General features: G+C 39.6%; 1 protein-coding gene across 1 annotated transcript; it reads left to right on the forward strand.

Moving 5' to 3' along the window:
* Positions 1 to 12: 12 nt before the first annotated feature.
* On the forward strand, positions 13 to 9,085 carry LOC119742676 (NFATC2-interacting protein-like). The gene is made up of 8 exons (XM_038218830.1): positions 13 to 122; positions 1,301 to 1,445; positions 2,225 to 2,366; positions 3,760 to 3,885; positions 4,561 to 4,771; positions 6,395 to 6,539; positions 7,257 to 7,366; positions 8,159 to 9,085. Exons 1-8 carry the CDS (start codon positions 42 to 44, stop codon positions 8,321 to 8,323), a joined length of 1,125 nt encoding a protein of 374 aa, XP_038074758.1. The 5' UTR covers positions 13 to 41; the 3' UTR covers positions 8,324 to 9,085.
* The last annotated feature ends 3,146 nt before the right edge of the window (positions 9,086 to 12,231 follow it).

Raw genomic sequence — 12,231 nt, forward strand, 5'->3', positions numbered from 1 at the left:
CGCTGTAAACGGAGTGGCTAGGACATGTCATCGCTGCGAATATGGACACCAGACTGCGGAAATTCACGGTAAACATGGCGGATTCTTCAAACTTGTCAAAATGCGACGATGGGCTTCAACAGGTCAGTTTTAAATTCGTGATTCCAACAAATGTTGTGATTGATTATAGACAGACCGGGCTGTATTATAGAATATTGTGAATTAAGTATAATTTGCATTTAACGCCAGACAAAATATTTATTTACGTGTGATTAATTTGATAGGCTAAATCATGTAAAACAAAAGTAAACAACATGATTAAATATTTTTGGTTTTTTTTGTAGGGGCCTAATGTTGTTAGACGTGCTAAACTTTTGTAGGCCTGTTCAACGCAGTCTTGGACCCTCATTTGAACTGCTCATGCTTTATAAATAAGGACAATAAATTTGCGCGAGGTCCAAATTTGCGCTGAAGAGGCCTAGGCCTACAACTTTTTAGTACAATATCAACTTAATTTTAACAGTTTAAGGCAGCGGATATTTGGGCGGGTGCCGGTTTTAATTGAGTAACTTTAGGCCTAAAACTTTCATTTTCAGGGAGGCTTTCTCTAAATTGCTAATAGTAATAGGCCTTTATAATTCATATCAGCCATGCTGGCTTTCTTTTACAGATCGGTAAAAAGATCAGATTTGACGATAAAAACTTAATGCAAAGCAAACAAAAATGAAAGAAACTTACAAAACTGTGGTGTTATTTTATATTATTATATTAATATTATTTTTTGTTTGGAGGGGAACGGGATGGCTTTTTGTTTTTGTGTTTGTTTGTTTGTTTGTTTTTTTTAGTTAATTTTAGGGTTTTTTGGGGGGAGGGAGGGTGGTTCAAAATGGTGTTGCATTGCATGAGTTTGTGATCAGGGAATCAATTTATTATTGAATTTTGATCGAATTGCAAGAAAGGCATCTGAATGAAAAATCTTTCAGATCTGACTTTAATACCCCAACTTTGGCAAACTGGAAAGAAGTTATTGATATAGAATCATACGTCTATCCTCCAATAATTTTACCTAGAAAAAAAGTAAACTTGCGTAATAACAAATACTCCTTGAGAAAGGGAAAGTGTGACTCATTTTAATTATTGCACACGTTATCTGTGAGTGTGAGTGTATCAGAGTAAAAGCTAGCGTTATTCCAAATAAATTATAGCACTTACATTGTATTCAGTCCTTTTTCTAATTTGGTATGAACTTATGGATAAAGTTTGTTTTTTTAATTCTCAAAAGTACATAAAATCATGCAGTCGGTATTATTTATTGATTCAGGAGGAGATTACTCCGAAATTGAGACGTGCTGTGACAAAGAAGAGGCATTACATTCGGCCGGTCGGGGAGGTCAAATGCAACATCTACTCCCATGCTGCCGAGAGCTTGAAACTCCCAGAAATCAACGAGAACATCGCTGATTCAGGTATTAAAATAAGTTTGGATGCATTTAGATTGATATGGGTACCATACCTGTACATACGTACTCATCCAGCAATGAATGTGCAACAATGGTTAAAGGTAATATACAACATTTGCAAACTTTTTAAAAAACCTACCAAATTATGATGAAATACCTTACTTGACTATATAAGTGAATAATACTCTCAAGCATGCTGTGAAATCATGGCATCTGGTGTGCTGTCATTTTAAAGAAAAGTGAAACATTTGTATCAGTTTCCAACGATGGTCGGCCGACGACTTTTTCCAAATGCTGCCCCCAATTTACCAAAATTTAGTTAATCCATATTTTGTTTGCAAGCCAGCTAATCTGGTTCCCTGACCTGACAATTCTCCGACGTCTATAAATTGTTTTGTCTGAAGTAGAGTCAGGGAGCCAGACTACGAGAACAGCATTTATGTTCTTCAATTTTCATTATTTATTTCTGGTATAATACCAAGGATTCCTCAAAAGCTCCCTAGGCTCTGTAGCTCGCAAGCCTGAAGAAAACCTGTAGAGAGAAGACAATGAAGAAATTACAGTTTTAGAGGTGGGAGGAAAACCCCAGAAGAATATTCTGGGGAAAACCCACGGAATCAGGTAGGGACTGAAAACCCAATCCACATGTGGACCAGGCAGGAATCGAACCCGGGCCATAGAGGTGAAAGGTGAAGAAATGCACCACTGCACCAACATGACTATAACAGAGAAATTCATGAAAATCTTTGACATCTTTTTTCTTTTTTTTCAATCGTTGTCTACAGATGACGTGGACGATGAGGAATTACACATACAGCCAATCAACAAGAAGAAAAGACACGTCAAAAAGAGAAGCGCCCGGAACAAAAAACCAAGCAGGCCTATCTACCTGGACTCTGACGATGAGGAAAGCTTGAATTATCCTGGGTAAAAAAGGAATTAAATTGAATTCTGTAAACATGTATTAGACTTTTTATTCACTTCAATGCCAGTTTCTCCAGTCTCAAGTCAAGCAATAAAAAATTCAAATGAAATGTGAAAATGCATTCCTGACTTGAGATTTGACTTGAAACTGACTTGTGGATATTTCCATGAGAATGTGGAAATGGCTGGAAAAATTTGTGAAATTCTCAACTTTTCAAGCGCCATAATCCCAATGTGGTATCAAACTAAAGGGGACAACAAGACCTTTCATTTGAATGACATGCCAGTGAGAAGTGTATTCGTTTTGGTAAAAAAAAACCTGGTTTTTTTAGCCTAATATGGATTTTAGGCAGTCATTTTGGCACCTTGTTTTTACATGCAAAATCAGGTGTCATTGTGGGTTTTTGTTTTTAACCCTAACCGAACTCAACCCATCAAAGTTCAACAGCAGGTTTTGTTTAAATCTGTTGGGATAAGTACAGTAGCCCTAAACTGATGGTCTTTTACATTGGGTTTGGCATACCTCCAGAAACTAAGTCCAACAGTGTGTGTGTACGATTTCCCATGTGAGTGTTGTAATTTGCCTGAATGGGTATGGTTCCTAGTAAATTATGCTGGGGAGTTAGGGTTAAGGAAGAGAAAACCATTAAAAAAATGATAAAACAATGCCAAACCAGTAGACGTTCATTTTTTGGGTTGTAGTTTAGTCACTGAACTTCAAGGGATCTTCTGTAAGAAAAATTCACCCTTGACTTTATAGAATAACAGCGCAGAGTTAACAGAAAATCTGCTGCAAGTGTAACGTGAGTTACCGTGGAATTGCCCTTGTAATAGACTTGTGATTGACTTGATTTATTTACAACTCTAGACCAGTGAAGTAATAATTTGCTCAAGTTGATTTTTCTGTGTGACCCTTCGTGAGAAATCACGTGCGCAGATTTGTTTGCATGTGTATGGCGCAACGTACGCACAACCGATTTCCAGCTTTGTGTGCATAGATCCACAGCGTTTCCAAGACACACCACAGCAATGGCATTTAAGTGTCTGTCATATTCTTCTTTTTATCATTGTTGAGGGGGTGCTTATAAATGGATCCTATCCGCTCCGTTCACAAGTACCCCCTCACCGGCAAAGGAAGCACAGTTAGGGGTGACGGACCGACGCCATCTTGCCTGACTGCAATTTTACCGCGACACGCGGCCGTATATGTACCACTGTGTGTACATAGTACAAATCCCCTGGTGTACGTGCGTCACACACAAGGCACGGTGCACGTCAACCAGCTAAATGTCCCGCCCATGGGACGTCGTTGTTAGGTAAAAGGGCGCCCTCTTTTATTAGCGCACGGAGCTCATACTTTTGTATGTTCCTCTTTCAATTGAAATTTCTACTCCAGGACCCCAAAGACGAGTACCCATATCGGGTCGGTTGATTCCCCCTGCTCCCCTCCACCGCCCTTTGACCCGGCTAGCGTGGCCCAGAGGCTGCCCGTTCCTGATCGGGAAACCTCCATGGTCCTCAGGTAAATATTGTTGATGGTACAAGTTGAAATTCTGTCGCAAGTGGTCAATACCTCATTGATATAAAGCAGGATGTCGTCGGTTGAAATCTCACCGAAGCAAGCTCGTGACTTTTTACAAGCAAGTTCTTGGAGATTGAACAGCGCTTGTACAACTACGTCAGTCAAAGTCAAAACCTATTAACCCTAACCTTCCCAAACTCTCTTTGCAAAATGGAGGATTTCACTGAATTGAGGCTATATGGCAAAAATATGAGGCTGATTTTAGAGGATGCACTGTGTCAAGGTCTTAGGCCGGACTCTTTGCTGTTTATGCTCAGCCGTGCGTAAATTTAGGCCTAGATTATACTTGAAATCCTCCGCACTGCTGCAGGATGTCACTGGCTCTGCCTCGACATATTGACAGTGATTGCTGGAGGATTTTGCAGGATTGAGGCAGTGGTCACCCCTCCAAGGGCCACATTCAAGAAATAACAGAAGATTTTGCAGGATTGAGGCTGTATACAATTTTTACATGGAGGCAGTTGAAGGATTTTGCAGGATTGAGGTTACATCCTAGCAAAAATGCCTAGGGAGTTTGTATTAATATGATGTCCATCTCCCTTATGCAAAAATTCCATCGAACAAGTAAAGATCATTTGTTACTTGAAGATTTCAATTTTTTTTTGTTCAAACCAGGAGCATCAACGTAGCCTTAACCAACGTGCGCTGCATCCAGAGCGAGGTCTCTTCCCAGTCTGATGATGCCTTCTCCCCTGCCTCTAGGACCCCCGGTGGATCCATCGCCATCATTGACGTGGACTCCTCGCCGCCAACTCGCCGTGTCCGTAACTCTATCACTGTCAAAGTCCGGTCCCGGAACGGGATCCAAAGGTTCCCGCTACAGATGGTATGAGGCTCAGTTTCATGGATGTTGGCAGGGGAAGGGGGGGGGGGAATGGACACCATCTAAGGAACGCTGTCCACAGCAGATGAACTGAAAGGGAAAATACAACATTTGCAAACATCAAAAAATAAAACTACCAAATCATTTTGAAATACCTTGCTGGACTGTTAGTGAATGACAGTGTAAAGCATCCTGTAAAATCATGGCACCTGGTATACTGTCATTTTCAAGAAAAGTGGTATTTTGTATTAATTTCCAACGCTGGTCGGCCGACCAGCGTTGGGAAAAAACTGGCTTTTTTTCAAATACTGGCCCCAATTGACCATCGCACTTGTTTGCAATCGATTACACACCTATGAACGGGTACGAGCCAGCTAGACTGGTTCCCTGACCTTACAATTCCCCAATGTATGTAAACTGCTCTGTTTCTTCTTATATGGAGTCAGGGAACCAGACTACAGGAAAATGATTGTTTTTCTTGATTTTTATAGCATTTTCGAACCCAAAACCTAAAAAAAGTCAGTGTAACTATATTTGCTATATATTTCCAACCCCCCAATTCCATCCATTTCTGAAAATTACAGCAAAAGCAAATGATGTATATTCCCTTTAAACACTATTTGCTCAGTGAAAACATTTTTGAGAAAAGTTTGCTCATTGGCTGACTGTCATTTACTGAAACAATAACAAACGACCAAAGAAAAGAAATTTACAAAAACAAAATTTAGAGAACACAGCCAACCTGTGATCCAAATTGGGCAGATCTGCCGATATTAACAACTCTACAACACGTGCTTCATACTTATGGAATGTAATCAATTTTGGAAAGTAATTTTTCACACTCCAAAATCTGTGGCTTTAAAATACAAAACTATGGGCTCCGTGCGCCAACAAAAGAGGGTGCTTTTGTACCACTTTTGAGAGCCCCATGTACGGGACACACAACGTGTGCATACTGTACTCATTTCGCCTGCGAGGTACGGATGACTTATTTATCCTGAATGTGCCAAAGCTAAGCCGAGGCGTCTTCGCGTGAGCATCAGGCTTCATCGGTGCGCGAATGCATTCATAGATACATTTTGATGGTCTCCCCGACCTATCCCCGTCTCTTATTACTACGGATACATTCGAAGTTCAGGATGGATGGACCGGGAACCAGTCTAGGTCTCCCCCCAAACTCTCCTTTTCTGGCCATTGAAAGACTACCTGTGCATGGAACCCATAGTAATGGACACTGGGAATATTAGTAATGCACGCATCCGGTGTTAAAGGAGCTATCCTGTATCATTTCATTTTGCGGTAACACCATGTGGTAATAACTACTGCTTAGAAGATATTTAGTTCTGAAAAGAACTTGTCCTGCTTATTATCAACTTTCGCTAAGTAGTTTTTGTTCTGATAAGAACAGTCCTGCTTTAAGTTCTAACAGAACTTGTCTTAGAACTTAAAGCAGGACTGTTCTTATCAGAACAAAAACTACTAAGCGAAAGTTGATAATAAGCAGGACAAGATCTTTTCAGAACTAAATATCTTCTAAGCAGCTCTACCGCAAACCGAAACGATACTGATACTCCACATTGCAAAGCCTCAGAGCTATCCTGTGTTTTGTGTTTTTGAATTTCTCAGTCAGATGCCTTCAGTAAAGTCTTTGATGAGATAGCCAGCAGGGAAGGAGTCAGGAGAGCTTGTGTCCGGCTGACCCGACACGGACAGGATGTCAGTGAGTTTGACACGCCACGCTCCATGGACTTGCACATCGCTGACATCATCGGTGAGTGACGTAGATGGGCAAGTGCACAATTCCTTGCAGCACACTTTTTGGCACCCTTTCAATGTCATTGAGCAGCTACAGTTTTTTTTTCTCCATAATAATTCATCTTGCTGTTTCACATTTTTGTAAATGCGAAGCCAACAGGGCTTCCGTGAAGAAAGTTGGGGTGGGGTAAGTGGGGGGAAGTGTGGTGATGTGGTACATGTACAGACACGTTTGTTTATGGTGTAAATCGAGGATTTTCATTTGTTCCTCTTCCCTTTTCCTTTGTTTGTACTTTAACTTGTTCGCAACAGCTCTCATTGGTTTTGTACACGTTTGTCCAACTGAGGAGTCCTCGATTCGGTTTCTGTCCTCGATTCATCGATGATGTTGCACGTGTGTGTCCTCGATTTGCACCATAAACACGCACATGTACACACTTTGACTTTTATTGTTGGCATATAAAACACCAACCCCTACACCTTGGTACATCATTCTGAATCCTGATCCCCTTCCATCATGCCCATGCCCAACCCTGCCTTCAGCCTCCTTCCAGCCTTCGACAGCAACCATGGCAGCTTCCCCGTTCTAGTCTTGCACCTGTGCTGTAGTCATCACATGAATGAATATGATGTACATGTATTTAATGCGAATTTCTGTCAACCTGCCTGAAGATTTTTCCGTGTTTAGACATGTATTTTAAACAGTGCATCTTATGCTTTTCTTCAAATGCAGACTGTCTGATTGTCGAGCCGGAAAGTGTGGTCACAGCTCCAGAACAAATTGTGGAAGTGACTATTCAAGGAATGGAGAAGAAATCCACAAGGACCACCACAATACGCAGGGTAAGTAAGCTACTCAAGCTCAGTAAATATTGCAAGATTTCTGCAAACAGAAAATAACTGTTCAAATTTTAGGAATTCCAAATTGGCTGAGGAACCTCAAACTGTTACGCACAGAAAGTTCCATGGCATGTATAATCTTACAATAGAATGCAGTTGGAATTGCTTGTGAATTCTCGGCAAGCTTGTGATCGTTGACCTGTGATTGGCTTGCGATAACTTGGGGTTGACTTGTGATAGCTTGTGAATGACTTGTGATAACTTGTGATTGACTTGTGATAGCTTGTGATTGACTTGTGATTGACTTGTACACTTGTGATTGACTTGTGATAACTTGTGATTGACCTGTGATTAACTTGTGATGAGTTGTAATTGACTTGTGATAACTTGTGATTGACTTGTGATAGCTTGTGATTGACTTGTGATTGACTTGTGAACTTGTGATTGACTTGTGATAACTTGTGATTGACCTGTGATTAACTTGTGATGAGTTGTAATCGACTTGTGATAACTTGTGATAACTTGTGATTGACTTGTGATAACTTTTGATTGACTAGTGATGACTTGTGATGACTTGTATTTGACTTGTGATGACATGTACATGAATTTGAATTGTGATAACTTTTGATGACTTGTGTTTGACTTGTAAATAACTTGTGATTGACTTGTGATAACTCGCGATTGACTTGTGATAACTCGTGATAACTTTTGATTTGACATCTGGTGACTAGTTACTGACATGTGATGACTCGCTTACAACTTTGACATAAACCAATCTGATGTTTTCCCTTCCAGAATGACAGCTTGCAGACGCTAATGGAGGAGTATAGCACATTCTGTGGCCAACCCCTGCATAGAATCAAATTCACCTTTGACGGTGATGTCATCAGGCCAATGGACACACCCACATCGCTGGATTTCGAGGAGGATACAAACACAATCGATGCCATATTCATGTAGCCTATGAGGTGGGTTAGGGCGGGGCAGGCCAACGTGGGCGGGGCAGAGCATATTCACCAAAATTGGTTTGACATGTTCTGGTAATTATATCAATTCAGTCACTAGCAAAGTTAATTGATAAAGAAAGTTTGGAATGACGAGATAGGGGGGGACAAAATGGGCGGGTCATATTCAACCAAACTGAATTGACATGCAGCGGATTTAAATCTTTCATTCATTAGGATATTTAATTAGAATGCAAAGTTTGATAGGGTGAGGTAGGGCAGGTTAAAGTGGGCGGGGCATTTTTATCCAAATTGATTTGACATGCTCAGGTAATTATTTCTATCAAGTTATTAGCATATTTAATCAAAAATAGAAAATGTTTAGTAAGGGTGGAGCAAAGCAGGCAGTGCAGCATGCATTCACTTATGCAGCATGCATGCTATTCATTAGCATATTTGCATAATTAAAATAGACAGTTTTATTAGGTAGGGCAAAAAGGGCGGGCCTCGACTTCATCACATAATGCATTGTAGATCTGGCAGTCTCAGGTAAAATGATCTATGCATTCATTAGTATGTTTAATTAGAGTACATGTAGTAAGTTTGATACTTTGAAAAAGTCAGGGAGGAAATATAATAAAAACATATGAAACGCTATGCATCATTTTAAGTTGTAAATAGAAGGTAAGTTGGAATGTATCTACCGGCATTCATATTGTGAGTTTCTTGAGTTTTGTTAAATTCATGATTATTAGCATCAGGTCATAGGGGAAAGTCAGCTAAGGCCAAAAAAAAAAAGTCTCCGGTTTCTGGTATGCGCGCGCGTCGCCGCAGCCATGCGCGTCGGCAAAATGAAAAAGTTTTTTTTCAATACAAGATGATGTCTCAAAACCGCCAAACTCACTGATTTGACTGGAATTCTGCTGCTGCACAATTTTAACGTGTTTTTAGATGGGGTTATGATCGAGAATAAGCTTTATGTGGCCTCTCTGGACTCCCATATATTTGCACTAAGTTTAGTCGGGCACCATTTGCAGTCATCAGCCGACATTTGAAGCCAAAAAAAAAAAAAAAAACAGGTTAAAAAAAAAAAAAAAGCCGCGTCGCCGCACCACTTTTGGGGCAAGCTCCATACCAGAAACCGGAGACTTTTTTTTTGTGCCTAAGCACTTAGTTTATGTACGGGTTTTAACATTTTCCTTCCTAGTGGAACATCTTCAGATTGTAAAGACTTATATTATACATTGTGTTTACTCACTAAAGAATCAGTGAAACCATAGAGTGCTCAAGGGGTTTCGAATGCTACAGTGAGTAATAGGCAGGGCGGTTTTGGGCGCTACAGTGACTTAAGGGTTCAAATCGAGCTGTATTTTGTTAAGGAAAATTCATGCCTTTTGAAATGGAAATGTTCACAGGAAAATCACAGGTTTTGTCACAGAATACTTGTGCATTTTTTAAGTTAAAAGTCATGCATTCTCCAAACTAGATTCTTGTTGAAAAAAAACTGCGGAAGCTAATAGGGTTAAAAAGATTTATAAAAAATAAAAAATTTAAAACAAAAACAGAAAAGGAAGATTTTGTAATCTATTCAGCCAGGAATCTAATTTTGTACCTCACAAGATGTTATGGTTACAATCTTGTTTTTGCCCAAAGAAAATTAATTCTGGGCTTAGCAAATTGAAGGGCTTTACAGATGAGAAACATTCACAAATTATGCACAATACAAAGAGAAGAAATGGCATGTTTGTGACCAAAAGTCCTGTCATATGTAGACTTTGTAAATACTTGTACAAAAGCAAAAGAGCCAGTCTAAATGTAGATATTTTATATAAAATGTTTATCATTTCATAAAGATCTTAGATATAACATTGATTTAGTTTTTTACAACTCTTAGACATTGTATTAGTAGTATGAAAAAGCATGTTTATTCAGCGCGTTCGATTACTACCCCCACGCTTACTCGTGCAAGCAGCTGCGTTCAATTTAACTCTCGCGTGACTTCTGGCGCTTACTCCAGCCTGGCCCCAGTAACCGTCCCGCTGAGCCCGTTACTTGGGTAAGTATCCCACAATACAATGTGATAACGTGTCGGCTAAGTCTATAACGCTGCGGCGGTGGGGGATTGAAAAGTGTCTCAGCTTCACTTCACACTAGTACTAGACGACGGGAGGAAAGTTGAGTTAATTTTAAACATACTCGGCATTTCTTGTTCTGTATGGAAGAGCATGTACAGTGGCCACCATGGTTGCTTCCGATAGCTCGAATCCATCTTGCAAAGGGGATTTAATCACCACATGACCTCTTGACCCAGTCCGGTTGCGCATGTGCATCTATACCCAAGACGAAAGTACGGGTAAGCGCGAGGGGATTAATCGAAAGCGGTAATTGCGAGTAATGTAATTTCACGATAGCACACGAGCATGTTCAGGAATTGTGTTTGAGCTTGGGGAAGGGGTGGGTGCATTTTTGCTAAAACCCACTGCCCCTATCCAAGAGTGTTGGTGGCACTGGCAGCAAATAATCTTACCCACATTTTCTGAAGGAAACAGACAGCATTGTGGGAAACCCGCTACCATGGTCGAAGCACATGCATTGCCTGTACGTGTTTTACATAACCTCCGAGGACCGACACATAAAGGGAGAACAACAGATCCTTTCAGTCCTCAGGAGTTGGGTCCTTTGTTGAAAACGGTCCTCTATCGCACGGTTATGTGCTTAGTCTGTGGGAGAGTGTTATATTACAGGGACAAAGGGAAACACAAAGCGTTGTCCTCGAGAGTATAGTAAAACACGAATGACAAATGTGTGCCCATGTTTGTGGTGGTTATGACCAAGTGCAAAGGTGCTTATTAATTAATAAAATGTCTTCACACCATATATCATGTGGTGGCGCTGTTCATTGTATTCCCATGTACAAATTGCACATATTTAAGATATGCGTTCATTCCTTTCGTATTTTACAATAAAATAATGATTTAAAAGTGATGTCTTTGGTAATGTTTGCTCAGTCATCCATGACAATGACGTAATAAATGTAATATTTGATAGAGGATGTCCTGGCCTTTTTCTAAAAATTTAAATTTAAAACTCAGGATCTACACCCTGTAAAAACATTTTGGAGAATTGACTTTTCAAAAGTTCAAACAAAATTAGAGGGGGGGGGGACTAAAATTTAAAATTAAAAAAAAAAATCACACAAAATCAGTCCTCACAATTTTTTTTTTTTTTTTTTATTATTGCACTACAATGTGCATAAAATTACTAAAATCTCGGAAGTATATATAAACACATCAATTGGAGCTAGCTAAATGAAATCTATTGGATACATAATACAAGAAATGTATAAAAGACCACAATCATCAACAATTCCAACTTGACATTTCTTTCATAAAAATTCATATCTATTTTTTGAGACATTTAAAACCTTCAAGAAATTTCATTATGTGATGGGGTACTGTCAGATGACGAGAAAATACTTCAAGTTTTTGTTCATTTTAATAATGCACCTGGGACAAAAAGCCATGTATATTGTGAATGAAAATATAAGTTTGAGACCAAAAAGTCCTCAAAAATATGTACGATTGTAAAAAAGAGCTCTTACCAATTTCATGGACCCACTAAAACCGAAAATATTGCATGACAAATGTTTGTGCAGCCAAAAATACCGCATGGCAAATTTTTGTGCTGCCAAAAATATTGCATGGCAAATTTGTGTACAGCAACATATATTGCATGGCAAAATTGTGTGCAGCAAAAAATATTGCATGGCAAAATTTTGTGCTGCAAAAAAATATTGCATGGCAAATTTTGTAAAGCAAAAAATATTGCATGGCAAATTTTTGTGCAGCAAAAAAATATTGCCCGGCAAATTTGTGTGCAGCGAGAAGTAATAGACACTGCATGGCATATTTATTGGTAGCCAGT

This window comes from Patiria miniata, unplaced genomic scaffold, assembly GCF_015706575.1.
Source record: "Patiria miniata isolate m_02_andy unplaced genomic scaffold, ASM1570657v1 HiC_scaffold_6, whole genome shotgun sequence".
Classification (NCBI taxonomy): Eukaryota; Metazoa; Echinodermata; class Asteroidea; order Valvatida; family Asterinidae; genus Patiria; species Patiria miniata.